Source organism: Coturnix japonica, chromosome 11, assembly GCF_054131305.1.
Source record: "Coturnix japonica strain WE chromosome 11, WE-NBRP24, whole genome shotgun sequence".
Taxonomy (NCBI): Eukaryota; Metazoa; Chordata; class Aves; order Galliformes; family Phasianidae; genus Coturnix; species Coturnix japonica.
This window is the reverse complement of record NC_140673.1, coordinates 6,752,929-6,767,197: the sequence shown is the minus strand read 5'-3', so window position 1 is coordinate 6,767,197 and position 14,269 is coordinate 6,752,929. Positions and strand designations below refer to the sequence as shown.

The 14,269-nt window shown below is 48.5% G+C and overlaps 1 protein-coding gene across 1 annotated transcript in view; it reads right to left on the bottom strand.

Annotated features, from left to right (window-relative positions):
• Positions 1–3,184: 3,184 nt before the first annotated feature.
• The window catches only part of LAMC1 (laminin subunit gamma 1), a 43,488-nt gene continuing 32,403 nt past the window's right edge, over positions 3,185–14,269 (bottom strand). The window contains exons 14-28 of the mRNA XM_015869581.3: positions 13,655–13,900; positions 13,413–13,566; positions 12,825–12,967; positions 12,150–12,328; positions 11,851–12,007; positions 10,195–10,400; positions 9,679–9,758; positions 9,239–9,376; positions 8,911–9,055; positions 8,233–8,382; positions 7,714–7,828; positions 7,008–7,207; positions 6,732–6,890; positions 6,192–6,291; positions 3,185–5,821 (exon numbers count right to left, since the gene is read on the bottom strand). Of these exons, the coding sequence (XP_015725067.2) occupies positions 5,565–5,821; positions 6,192–6,291; positions 6,732–6,890; positions 7,008–7,207; positions 7,714–7,828; positions 8,233–8,382; positions 8,911–9,055; positions 9,239–9,376; positions 9,679–9,758; positions 10,195–10,400; positions 11,851–12,007; positions 12,150–12,328; positions 12,825–12,967; positions 13,413–13,566; positions 13,655–13,900 (2,429 nt within the window). The 3' untranslated portion in view covers positions 3,185–5,564. The remainder of the gene's footprint in view (positions 5,822–6,191; positions 6,292–6,731; positions 6,891–7,007; positions 7,208–7,713; positions 7,829–8,232; positions 8,383–8,910; positions 9,056–9,238; positions 9,377–9,678; positions 9,759–10,194; positions 10,401–11,850; positions 12,008–12,149; positions 12,329–12,824; positions 12,968–13,412; positions 13,567–13,654; positions 13,901–14,269) is intronic.

The window sequence follows — 14,269 nt, the reverse complement described above, 5'->3', positions numbered from 1 at the left end:
GCACGTGTGCCCGGCTCTGACTCACCTTGAGCAAGGAGTGCCCAGCCCGGGGCAGCAGGCAGGCACACACCCGCCCACTGCACTTGGGCTTAAGATGCAGCACCCCGAGGGCATCCTGATGGCATCGTCCTGGGGGAACAAAATGAGTGCCAGTGAGGCTGTCCATTGCCCAGCTCCATCCCATCCTGTCCAGCTCTGTCCCAGAAATGCTTCTTCACCAGGCATCTCAGCACACAGGGCTGGGGCTGTCTAGGCACGCACAGAGCAGAGTGGGATGGGATGAGATCATGGGAAGCCTGGGGAGAGGGGACAGGCACTGTCTGCGCAGCCTTCCATGTTGTCCAAGCAGCCCTGCAGGACCGAGGCTGAAGGCAAGTGAGGAGAAGAGACCAGCAGGACCTGCAGCCAGAGAATGCTGAGGGTGCAAAAAGCCCCTGAGATCAACTTGGATATGTGCTAAGAGATCTATCAGGATTTACCAGCACCAGGTTCAGGAAATCCCCAGCTCTAGAGATGGGGTGGAGGCTGAGAATGACCAAGGTCTGTTATCTACATGTATCTGCTCTTACTGCTGAGATAGAATATGAGGTTGTACAGGCCTAACCCAGTACAGTAGGGTTTATACTAGAAAACAATGAGGAATGGATGCTCCAGAACCATGCAGCATTTTGGCCTTAAGGAGAGCCACAGTGCTGTGTGAAACATGAGGGACTGTTCCACCTCACTCCTCTCCTGCACCTTGGAAGGACATGACCCTGTTTGCAGAGGAAGAGAGAGCAGGAGGACTTGATAGTAGGGACCCATGTTGTGGCCCACAGGAAGCCCACACAGCAACAATTTGGTAAGAGCAGCATCTCTGTCCTTATCTCAACCCTTGAGCCCTTTTTCATCACATTTTCTCCCTCTGTTCCTGTGAGGAGGACAGCGAGAGAGCAGTGTGATGAAGCTGAGCGAGCCATTGGTATGAAACCACCTCACCATGTCCTCCTGCCCTGCCCACGGCCAAACATCTAGATACAAGGGATGATGGATGGCACATGTCTTTGTGCTGCATCTCAGAACATCTCCTACTTACCATCTTGGTCTGACTGCAGTGGTCCACAGACACCAGCAGCATTACATGAAGAAGCCCAACAAGCTCACCCCCAGCCCAACACCCCATTTACCTTTCCACAGTAGGGACTGAAACTCAGCCCAAACTATGTTGATTCACTTCTCATTCCAGAGCTAACAGAGCTGGTGCTTGTAACACTTAAGTTTCCTTTCTCTCCTACAGTGCCCCACAGCCCCCATATGCTCACATACCCAGCAATGACTCAGGGCTTCCCCAGGTGCCTCCTTACACTGCAGTAATCTCATGGGTGCAACCAGCCTGAAGTCACCAAATTTCTGTGATTTCCTTTGCCAAAGGTACCTCCCTCAGCAGACTGATTCAGCTCCCTTCTACAAACAGGCTGCTACGTTCTAACCCCATACACTGGGTCTTAATATAGTTCACAACAAGGAAGTCAGCTTCACAGATGTGCTGGTGGCATGTTGACTTTTGGCACCGAGACTGTCTTATCTGATTCCTCTGCTGTTTTTTTAAGGAGCAAAACAAAAAACACAGTGTTTCCACTGATTTGGCAGTTCTGTCGGGTTTGTTAATCCCTTTAATGGAATGCACTTAATCTGTTCTCCTCCAGAACCCAAATTCTTGGCCGAGTTCCCCCTCAGAAAACCCTCTCACCAGCAGGAACCTTCCCCCAAGAGTCACCATTTCCCCTTATCCATCCCCTCCGCATTCCTCCTCCTGTCTTGCCATTTTCACCCCACCTCTGACTTCACCTCTACAAACAAGCACTGACACAGCTCTCTCCCCAGTCATTTCTGCATATTTGCTTTGGTTACATCCACATTTTGCCATCCCCCACCTCTGCAAACAGCATCAATATATGCACAGTGCCATCCAAAGTGCACCTCCAAGGATCTTTGTTTTCAAATCACAGCAGAGCAAACTGATGCCTGCTACCTTCTCCTGAAGAAACATTTCCCTTCCATCACCCATAGCAACACTATTTGGAGAAGGCCTGAAATAATTGCTGCTAATTAGCTCAGGGAAGCCAAATCTCACATGCTACACGTCCCCCCCAGGTTACAGTGCAGGCTTAGAGGAAGGGTGTCTGGTGGTGACACATCCTGCACTGATGACAGCTGCAGGGCAGCCTGGCTGCGAGCCTCACAACTGTGGCAGTGAGCAAGCAGGGCAGGGCAAGGAAAGGGCAGCATAGCAGGCATCGCCTCACCCTGCCCAAAGGAGACACAGCACACAGACACAGCAGACAGGGAGATAAGGGGTGCCAGCACTTCCTAGGAAGGCCCCTCCTGAGGAAGCCCTCTCCCATTCATCACACGCACCCCTGTGACCATCACCCCATCCAGAGTGTGTGATTACAGGCTCTGACTGCGACTCAGAGAAGGAAAGCCACCAGACTCAGTCCATCAGGAAGGTCTCACCTGATTAACACCTTTAGTGCTGAACTCAGCCCACACTGAGCAGAAATCCTCATGTTCTCCCTGCCTGAACATCAGTACTGGCTGCTCCTCCTGCCCCAGGGAGGAAGTCCTTCGTTAACTCCTCTGGATGGACTGGAGTGTTCAGATGCATCACAATCTTCTGTAGCTCAGCAATACATTGAACCTGGCAAGGCCACCAGTCAGCAGGACCCCCAGGTGCCCACCTTCCTTCTACTGACTGTCATGACGGCCAGAGTGCTCAGCATCACCTCCTGCATTGGAAATAGCACCTCATATTGGAGATACCACCCAGGGACAGATGGAAGCAGCCTCAGGTTTCCTCCCATGCAAACACAATGGGCACTGCCAACCTGTTGCTCTTAGCAGAGCCTTGGTCATGAGCAAGCAGAGAACCTCCAGCTATAGGTTTTTAAGCTATTGTATCTCACATATTTTATACATACACACATACACCACCTCATCAACACTGAGTAAATGCAGTAACACTGCATCCTGACTGGGGATCCAACAACAGTAACTGCAGTTTCAGAACAAAGCTGCAGCCAGTCAACCTGAAAACGGGGTGGGAGCTGGGGGATGGACTTGGGATGGAGTCAGACCACCAAAAACCCCACCAATAAATAAATAAATGAATAAATAAAGCAATACCTGAAAGAATCCTGAGGTATAAGGGGTTACAAATATTCAGACTTTATTATAAATAAGAAATACTGTTTTATACATAAAAACTGCAAGTGTTGCATTTTGTTCACCGCCCCGGGACAGCGAGACCACAGATTAAGGCAAAAAAAAGCTGAAGTGAAGGCACATACTGCGGGGCCACGGTCAGGAATGGAGTGATGAGGGACCGACACAAGCTGCCATCCAGCACTTCACCAGCAGCCATCTCATCATCACATCACGTACAGAGATAACTGGACTTATACAATGAATAATGGCTGTAATGCAGTAGTGATTAAGAGATCGCTTATAAAGACCTTTTTTTTTCTTATTTTTTTTATTTAAAAATAGAATTCTGTTAAAAACAGCTTAACGACGACAAAAAATTAAAATAATAATAAAATAATAATAATAATAAAAAAAAAAAAACAAAACCAAAGACAAGAGGAGAAAGCAGGAAACCTTAGGCCTGAGGTCAGCCAGGGCATGCGCGCATCTTTGCATCTGCTCTTCTCACAGCCTTGGCAGAGAGGTGACGTGGTTAGAGACAGCCATCTGACCAGAGTAGCCAGCCAGGAACACGGAGGGATGGGAGCCCTCCTCCTGGGACCAGCTATGTTCACAGGTGGGGAAACCCCAAGGCAATATTTGGTTAAATGGTGAGAAACCCTAAGAAGATGGGTGTGGGAGATGCGGGGCATGCTGGAATCATCCTGCCCAGAGACACAAGGCAAGGTGTGCTCCCTGCACAGTGGTTATTGCCAGTATCACACAACGCAGATGCTGAGAACACACAGGGGACCAAATGGGAAGCTGGGCTGAACCGGGTGCTGCGGGGACAACGGGGCAGGAGCAGTGCAGTGCACGTGCCGCGATGGTTATGGGGGAAAGCACAGAGAGGAGGCCAGGCTGTGCCACTCTGGAAAGATGGCTGAGGATATTTACACACGCACACACACACACGCACAAGAGACTTCCTCACACTGTGATTAAAAAGGAAAAAAAAAATATATCACATTCACACACAAAAAAAAATATAAATTTGAAATAATTAATAGCACCAGTGTGTGTCAGATAATTTCTTCCCCGCTACGCAAACGTACAAAGTTGCATAGTGTTTAAGGATAGATATATGCTTGATCTGAAGGAAGAAAGAGGGGATGCTGGGCCAGAGCCCGACCGAGAGCTGCAGAGGGTTCTCCAGGCTGGGAGCAGACCTGGGGAGCACCGTAAGGAACCTGAAACGCTGCTCTGTCAGCTGGGTTAAAAACTAAAAGACAAAAGGCAAGAGCAACACCAGGAAAGTGTAAAAATGCCACCTGCCTCCTCCTCCAGGAAGAAGATGGGGAGAAAGATCCTCTCATTGACATCTTTGAGGTCTCTCTGTTCCTCACCTGAAGTCATTCAGGTTGAGGTCAGCCCAGCTGTCAGAGCTCTCTGGATGGCAGCTCTCCTCTTCAGCAAGATTCCCACTGCTTGAATAGGTCAGTGTGCCACCTGAACATCTGTAGCCTCAAACAAAGATCCTCTGGCACTGACAGCAGCACCTTTAGATAGGAACGCAGCTCAGCACTTCCAGACTCCCCAGCCTGGGCCAACCAACAGGCAGCTGCCTGCAGACTGCACACACAACTTCTGCTCCACCAGCCAGTACTGGTGAGACCTACCACTCCCCTGGCATCTCATCTTCCCAAAAAGCTCCTCTCGGAGGCTGCGTTTCTCTCAGAGCGATGCATCATCAACAGAAAGCATTTCAGAAAGAAGCACAGGATAGTTTGTAAAAGGCTACCAACGTTTCCCATCGGCCACTGGTTAGTTAATGTCACAAAACGAGGCATAAAAAAATTCACAGGATTAGAAATTGGGAACAGGGATCTGAATGAGTGCAGCTATACTGGCCATTACAGTAATGGTTTGGTAGCCAACCCCCTTCCTTCATGGGGACAGAGTTCCAGATCAAGGATTTTACAGTCAAGGGGAAAAAGTGAGGAGAGAAAGCAGAGTTAGTTTTGCCTTGCTGTACACAGCTCACGTGGTTATTGCTGAACAGTATAGAGAGTCCAGAGCATCTCTCATCCTTGTGCTAATCAAAGGGAAACTGTGTCTGAAAAAGGGGCAAAGGCAGAGTGCTCAGGAAGACAACTTATATTAAAAAAAAAAAACCCCTTTGATGCCCAAAGACGGATATTTAATTTGCTTCTCTTAAAAAAAGAAAAATGAAAAAAAAAAAGTCCTTTTCAACTTATCCTGATTTGAAAAGAGGAACAGAGGCTGCAAGCAGCAAAGAGATGGGGATTGGAAGAAGGTAACGTGTGTTAAGGCACTCCATAGCCAAACAATTGCTCCACCGATCTGCAGGGGGAATACCCTCCAACCCCAGCACACCCTTAGGGTTTCTCAATGGACGGGGTGTTAAAACAGCCAGATGGCAAGGTCTTCCTTATGTCCTCCAGGTTGCTAATGTCTTTCAGGATTTCCTCAATGTCCCTGTTGTAGGACTGTATTGCATCATCTTGCTTCCTGGCTTCTCTCTCTAGGAAAGCCACCTTCTGGTCCAGGTCGCTATCTTTCATCTGGTTTTTGGCACTGCTCAGGGTACCCTCAATCTCATTCAGTTTGTTCAAGTCCACCGTTTCCAGTTGCCCTGAAAAGCCAAAAGGGAACAGTGAAGACCATTAAAAAGCCTTTGAAGTTCCCAAGTGGTTACAGAGCAGATCCCATGTTCTGGGTGAGCAAAGCAAAGACCTGCATCAGTCCATCTCTGAGTAAGAAACAAAAACAACTGAAGGGGCTCCACCTCCAGTGCCTCATATTGAGTCCTTAGCTTGCAGAGAAGTGGTACAGAACACTGCACAATGAGCTTTGAGGCAACCCCATAAGCAAAAAGAACACCTGCCAAAACCATATTAATTTCTAAGAAAACAAAATGGACCCATTTAATTCCCAGCACAGCACCACATCACACTGGCTGCCAGCGCTTCCCTGTTAGGTGACAAAATAAGGGATAGCCTTACCTAGTTGGTCTAAAAGGTCATTAATGACAGCAAGCAAACTGTTCACAGAGTTTTTTGCTTTTCTTGCGTTGTCTTCTGCTTCCTGGGCTGCCTGTGAGGCCTGTGGGATAAAAGCCATGAGAACATTGTAAGCTGTGTAGGGTTTAATGAAACCACTGCTTTTCCTTTTCATGCATCTGCCTTCTCTCTCTGTGATAATGATCTCTGAGCAGAGATATCTGTCACTGCACTGGAAAAGATGGCCTGCAAATACTCCTTATCCCAAAGGAGAGGGTGCAGATTCCCAAAATCTGTTTTACAGGTAAAGTCACATCAAAGTCAGGTTTGTTAAAAGGACTGTGTTAAGAAAACCACCTCTCCAAGTCCAGCAGCAAACCTATGTTAACTGTATGTTAACCCATGTTAACGTTTGCAATTAAAACTTGGAAGATGGAGAATTCTAAGTGGACCCAGAGTGGCCGCTGCAGCAGCACAGAGGGAGGAAAGCTTCCAGAGGCAGGGAGAAGTCACCTCTTTGCCACCACCGTCAGCATTACTCACCATGCCTGCCATCATCATATCCTGATCAGCATCCTCTTGTTTACGCTTCAGCTCTTTTTCTGCCTCCTGGAGTTGCTTCATCATGTCATCCACCTCTTTGGCCAGCCCCGTCACGTCAGAGAAGGTCTTGTCTGCTTCTGCTCTGGTAGCAGCGGCATTCTATAGCCAGCATGGGGAGAAGGATGAGAACAGCTGGAGAAGGTGCAGAACTTACCAATACAGAGCTTACGTGCTGTTGTGGTTGGACACATGGCTCCAGAACTGCAGGGGACTCACCTTCTGAACAGCGCTGGCAATTTTCTCAGCATCATCTGCTCTAGTTTTGGCATCACGGGCATCGGCAGCAGCATTGCCAAGAGCCAGCTCTGCCTGGCGGGTCTTGTTGTTGGCTTCAGCAATGGTCTGGGTAATGGCAGGAATCTTCTTCAGCGCCTCCTCAGCTGCTGTCTTGTTGTCATTCACTCGCTTATCGAAATCTGAGACAGGGAAAAAGAGGTACTCACTGCCTGCTCTGGAAAAGCCTTGCAACACTTCTCTGACCGCACCGCCCTGCCTCTGCCTCCTTGAAATTTGGGGGAAGAACAGCCCAGCTAGCCCTCAAGATGAGAGCAAAATGCCCTTCCAATCCCTTCCACACAATGTCATACGGTATGGAATATCCCTTTGGCCAGTTAAGTCCGCTGTCCTCACTCTGTTCCCTCCCAGCTCCCTGAGCCCTTTGCTGCAAACGGCCTTGGCTCTGTGCAGCACTGATTAGCAGTAACTATAAGCATCAGTGTAATCAGCACTGCTTTTCTCCTAAAACTGAAACTCAGCATCAAACCAGAAACTCTCAATTCCAACCTAGCACTGTTCTTCCTTTAAGAAAGCCAGAAGAATCCTCCAACACAAGTACTGGCAGCAGCACAGACCATTTAACCAAGATGATCTCCTGCAGTGTGACCTGACGGGAGCTGCATGGTTCCCCACACAAGTTCTTTACCTTTCAGGTTGCTGAGAATGGTGTTGGCCTCCTGCAGGGTGCCATTGCCCTTTCGAGCAGCTTCCTCAGCCAGGGCTTTTGCTGCATCTGCTCGAGCCAGGAGCTGGTCTGCAGTCTGCAGAGACATGACACCTATCAGCATACTCTTATCCTCTGATGGATGACTGTGCAAGCCTATCAAAAAGCATCACCCCACAAAAAACACTAAAGCAAATATAGAGCAGCATTTGTCCCCATGTGAGTGGCAATATGTGCTATGAAACCACGTAAATTCAGGTACTTTTGAACACTGTCCTGAATACAAACAAGACAGCACACCCAGCAAAGATACCAACTCCCCAACACAGCCTCAATGCCATTCCTCTTTTAGCAGCCTTTTGGTTTTCCTTTCCAGGATCATTCCTCAATATCTGCACACATAAAAAACACCACTAGGATTTGACTGAGGCCAAATCTCTTGCGTCTTACCAGTTACTTGTTTCCCTTTGGGTTGTTTTGCCTGCATCAAACAGAACTGACCTGCTGCTCTGTCTTCCCTTTCTCCAAGAGGTTCTTGACTTCCAGCTCCTTTCCTTTCATGTCTTCCCTCAAGTCTTCATAGTCCTTCAGTTTCCTTGCTATTAACTGATCTAACTCCTCTGCTTCCTTCTTGATCTTATTTGCTTCACTCTGCATGCAGACATCAGAAACACAAGCAGGTTTCCTGAACATTAAAGAATTTCTAAACAGGTGACAAAACACAGCATGGTTTCTAATGATAAAGCAGGCAGAAGCCATGACAAGTTTCCATCTTTCACAGAGCTGCAACTTCTTCAAAATTCCAAATACCCCACAGGGAGGACAAGGTGCAAATAGTTTTGTGCTAAAAGAAACTACACTTCCATGGTGAGTGGAGAGGGAAGAGCTCTGCAAACTTGACAGGAATCAGATTTTTTGCACTTTTCAGTTCAAGATGAGGTATGATAAGCACCGTTTCACTGTGTTTTGGTCCTGCAGAACCTGGCAGAAATGGGGGATCTATATTTGTAGTTTCCTGCTTGCAAGTCTCCTACATAACAACCAAAACACAGATATCTGGATGCTATCTAGACGGATCTAAAGCAGAATACCATTAGAAGAGAGCATACAGTGTATATCAGCCACCTTGCACAGTGCTTTAATGGCTGCCCTCTTTAGAAAGCCGTGCACATCACGTACCTCCAGCCCCGTGGTGTCCACAGTGGGCAGATTGGTGAGATTAGCGTAGATCTGGAGGGCCTTATTCCCAGCTTCCTCTGCCTCCTCAAGCACCTTGTTGGCCTGTCTCTCTAGATCTCGAGAAATGTTTCTTGCTTGGGCATATCTAACAAAAAAACAAACAGAATCCTGTCACTCTGCCATTTCTTTTTGTTGAATTGAACTTATTGAGAGCAGAGAGGCTAGAACACTAAGTGAACCCAACAGCACAAAATGGTACAAAGCCATCCAATGGTAAGAACTGCTCCAAAGCCAAGGAAATGGACCCGATTTTCTGTTCCTGACTCACTTCTGGTTGAGCTCATCGATGTCACGTGCCGTTTGGTTTTCCCCAGCCAGAGTCTTCAGCAGCAGCTGATATGCTTCTGTGGAAGTATCGTTGGCTGCCTTGGCAATGCGAACGATCTCATCAGCTTCTTTTTTGTGCCTGGACAAGATCACAGAAGGAAAATGATGCCATTAGAACTGCCAAGCAGCAGTTTCTGTCCTCAGCTCCAAGATTTTCCTCCCTCACCCACATTTGCACAGGTGTAAATGCAGTGGAAGATGCTGCTTGAGGGCCTACAGCACATACCCAGCATTTGTCCTGACACACAGGCATGCAAAAAGGGTACTGAGCAATCTCTTAAGCAGCCCAAGGAAGAGGGTTTCACATCAAGCAAACCAGCTCTGTTTTCCTCCTTCTGGGGGGCTCACATGTGGGCAGGTAGGAGGTGCAGCACAGCCTACCTCTCAGCCAGCCGGCGCGCCTCTTCTGCCAACAGAGTCATGTTGTTGGGGTCACCACTTGAATCAGGGGGTGAAATGGACTGGAAAAAAAAAGAAAAATAAATAAATAAAAAGAGGGAAAAATAATACTCTATTTTCATCTTTTATTCATCAACGCTTTAAATATTTATTGCCATGATCTAAATGCTTTTAGATGGGTCTAACCCTCCTTCTGACCTCTGTATTTTTTCTTAAGCCACTGCCGTTTCCACCATCAGTTTTCCCTTAAAAGCAAACATTTTGGTGTACGTTCAGGGGTTTTCAAACTGTTTTTCCTTCAGCAGGGGCAAAGATGCCATTTATGAAAGAGAATTTGCATATTCCTTAATATATTTTCCATGTTATTTGGTAAAGAGAAGCCATTACCACAGCAAATTTGCTACAGCAGTGAGAAAAAGCAGAGAAACCCAGCCAGACAGCCCAGCAAGGAAGGGCTCTGCCTTCTCCCCGCCCCATATATCTGCACAGCACACTCACCACATTGCCAGCTGCCATCTTTGCCTTCTCCAGCATATCAGAAGCCATTGTAATCAGGTCCTCTGTATCCTCCACCCGGACCCTCGCTTGCTCTGCCAGGTTCTCCGTCTCCTGCACCGTATTCTGGATGTTCCTCAGCCTGCTGAGCTGACTTGTCAGCGTGCTGTTGATGTCTCTGAGACGATCCATGAGACCCTGATCTACGTCTGAAAGACGCAATATAAAAGGGAAGCAAAATTAATTAAAGCAGGAAGAAAAGCTGGAGCAGCAGCACACCATTGCAGGCAACACATTGGCAGGTTAATCCTCCATTGAAAGGGGACTTAACAAAGCTGTTTCATAAGTCAGCTGGCTTGAGATCAAAGTCATCATCATTAACTACTACTAAGATAGTCCTGCTTGGTGCTTGAACTGGCTCTAATGGGAGATTTTATACTCAGAATCTTGTTCCACCTCTATCATTGATTAAAGAAAGGCAACCGAGCTGCTCTTCTAAAGGTACATAACATCTTCTTTGCTGATTCCATTTACCTTTATTACTACAACATGAGCAGAGATGGAGGAATAGCTGGGCTGTATGTGATCCTCTTTGGGCAATGGTGGCTTTCCCCTGAGCCAGAATCTGTCCCAGACAGAACAGCTGAAGATGTGCAGAGCAGCAAACCCACCCTGACTGCTACCCACCCCAGAGGGATGATGAAAGCAGGCAGGACAGATGATCCAGCCTCAGTTCTTCAACACAAACAAACTATGAGCTCTCTAAAGTCTCGACTGCCGGGTAACGCCCCATAACCATTTCTTAAGTGAAGAAGTAACACCACAAATGCCAATCCATGCCCTAACCTTACCATAATATACACTCTCACACACTGCACACAAGACTACCGTCATCTAGGCACAGATGCTAAGCAGGAAATAACACTACCTAGAACTGCAGAGTTTCAGAAACCATTCACATCAGCAGAAATCATTCCAAACACGTGACATGCAGCGTCAGATTGGTACCAGCTTTTGCAAGCTTTGCCAAGAGATTATTCCTAAGTGGTCTCAAGTCAGTGAGCAAACTCCCGTGGGAACACTTCTAGTGCAAAGTCAAGTCTCCTTCAAGTTGCCCTCTTCCGGAGCATGCATTAACTCAATGTGTTTAAAAAAGCCCTAAGCAAAATCCACTGTCACACTTCTTAATGCCCTGCTCATAGCCATCCTATAGAAGAGGTGGCAGTACAAGAATGCTTTGGAAGCACAGTTTAACAGGAAAAACAGCTACAGGCCACCACAGCAGCAATGCATTATGCATTTTATGGTGGGCTAATAGTGTTTGCCAGTAGGATTTTGAGGCATTTGTTCTAATCACTGATGATATCCCAACAAGAGACGCTCTGGCCCAAGGCATCCAAATAAACCTGTGAGCAACACAGGCTGCATTTGCTAGTGGTGAAAGCTGCAGAAACACAAACCTATTGAGCGTCCTTCTGCTTTAAAATAAAAGAACATCGGGGACAAAGTCACAGCCTTTACTGTTCCCATAATAATGCATAAAATAGCTCTTTGCCCTGGTGCATACTGAAGGCTTGAAGTAAAAAGCTCTGCATCCTAAGGGAACAAGAACAACCAAGCACATTTCACACTAGCCCACATCTGATCTGCTCAGCTCACCTTTGCTGTTCTGTGCTTCTCGGAGCAGCTCCATAACATCCCTTTCTGCCTGCTTCAACCTCTCCTCAAAGGCTTGATCAGTGACAGTTTCTTCTCCTGTGCCCAGGTTTGCTATAAGGTTTTCCAGCTCCCGTAGCCTCTCTCGTTGCTCTGCCACCTGTGTAAAAAGGGCAGAGCGCAGCTGCATCACAGGCACAGCAGCAGCACACCTTTCTGCTTTCTGTCACTCTGACACTGCACCAGGGCAAGCAGGTATGGCACAAAGCACCAACCCCAGAAACCACAGTCAGTGGCCTTACCTTATCTTTCACTAATCTGTAACACGCAGGGCACTCCTGGCAGCCCGGCCATGACCTGTTGTAGAAGTAGTTCTCCTCGCACTGGTCGCAGCGGCTCCCCACAAAGCCCTCCTTGCACTCGCAGCGACCATCCTCACGGCACTGAAGGGCACGTGAGCCCTCCAGGTCACAGTCACACGCTGTGGGGAAGTTAAACCTTGGTCAGAGCAAAGGGGACACACAGACACCCTAAAACTGCAGCCCGTTTCCTGCCAAAGCAGTAGAGGACCCACTGACCCACTGCAGAGCCCTGTTCTCATCAGAGTGCTGCCATGAACAGCAAGGCACGGCGAAGCCTTAAGTTGTGCCAAGGGAAGGTTCAGGTTGGATATTAGGAACAATTTCCACTCTCAGGGAGTGGTGAGGCATTAGCACAGGCTGCCTGGGGGGGTGGTGGGGTCACCATCCCTGGAGATGCTCAAGAACCATGGAGATGTGGCTCTGAGGGATGTGGTCAGTGGTTGGGGATGGGCTAGAGCTGGACTGGGGGACCTGGATTTTGAGACCTGAGAGGTCTTTGCCAACCTTAGTGATTCTAAGAATACCATAAGGAAAGTCTGGACCATTCTCTTTTTCAATCATGCTGCTCCTTAACACTGGACCTGTCCACTGAGGCCACAGAGCACCCACACTCACGTTTGCAGCCCTCAGGGCCAAACCCAAAGTGGTTGGCCTCGCAGCGGTCGCAGCGCTGGCCAGTGACGCCGGGCTGACACTCGCACTGCCCCGTCCATATGTCACATTGGCCGTTGGTGGAGCCCAGTGCGTGGCAGTCACACCTGGGGGAGAGAACCATACATCAGCTGGTAACAAGGGGCAGGAAGTATGGCTGATGTGCCTCTGAAGGAGCCCTCTGAGCACTGCTGGAAGCCTCCATGACAAGGCAGTGACTTTTCTTGCTGGGACAAGGCACCCAGCCTCTGAACCATGCAAGGTCACTTGGTGGCTGCACTAAAAAAGGAATCCATGAGCCCCAGTTACCAACGGTCACACAGCCACGTGACACTTTTCTATTTAAAACTCTGATTTAGGGCTATTTATAAAGCTATTTATAAGTCAAGATTTTTCTTCAGCCCTTGGAGCTGCTCCTTAACTCCTGCTCCTCCCCATCTTCAGCAATGCCAACAAGGAACAAGAGGCACAGGCAACAAGCACTGCAATCCAACCTTTGCTGATGGCAAACCCAATTCTGGGCCCGCTGCCCCAGCATGGGCTGAACATTACCTCTCACAGCCTCGGCCGCTCTGGAGGTTGAAGAAGCCAGGCTCACAGGCACTGCAGTCCCTCTCGGTGACATGGGAGAGGCACTCACATTGCCCCGTCACTTGGTTGCAGCTCGTCTGCTGATTCACGGTGCCGTAGGGATTACAGTGACAAGCTGCAAAAAGGACACAAATGGGAAACATCACCCCAAGGTCATTCTCAGGGACCAAAGCAGCTTTAAACATGAGAGGAAATGCTCATACCCCTGCACTTGTCAGCAGGGTTGGGGGCCAAGGGGTTCCCAAAGAAGCCATCCTTGCAGCGGTCACAGTAGAAGCCGGCCGTGTTGTAGATGCACTTGAGGCACTCTCCTGTCTGCCGGTTGCAGTTGCCCACAGCATTGGGATCAATGTTGTCATTGCACTGGCACAAGCGACACGGCCTCACGGCCCCGTTTTCACCCAGTGGGTCTCCAAAATAGGCATCATCACACAGCTCACACCTCTTGCCTGCAGAGGGACAGAAGCACATGTTACCCCTCAAGCAATCCATATCTGCTGTAATTTGCTGTATTTAAGAGTTGGAGTGGGTGGAGTTCAGTGGGGCACCCCTGCTCCGGGAAGCCACAGACAGTGAGATCTGCTGAGCCTCAGCAGGCAGCCCACAAAGCATGCAGCCCGGCAGCTTCCAAAGTTCGCTGCCAGCTCAACTTCCCTGCCAGTCCCAAGTTATTCCTCAAGCAGTTCTGTACACACAAACCATCTTTTCCCTCACCTTTCCCTCATTACAAACACATTCAGAAACACGAGAAGTGGGAAAAACTCTCAGGTGGTCGTGTTAGCTACAATAAAGGATGATCTTGCATGGAAACCTGAGCT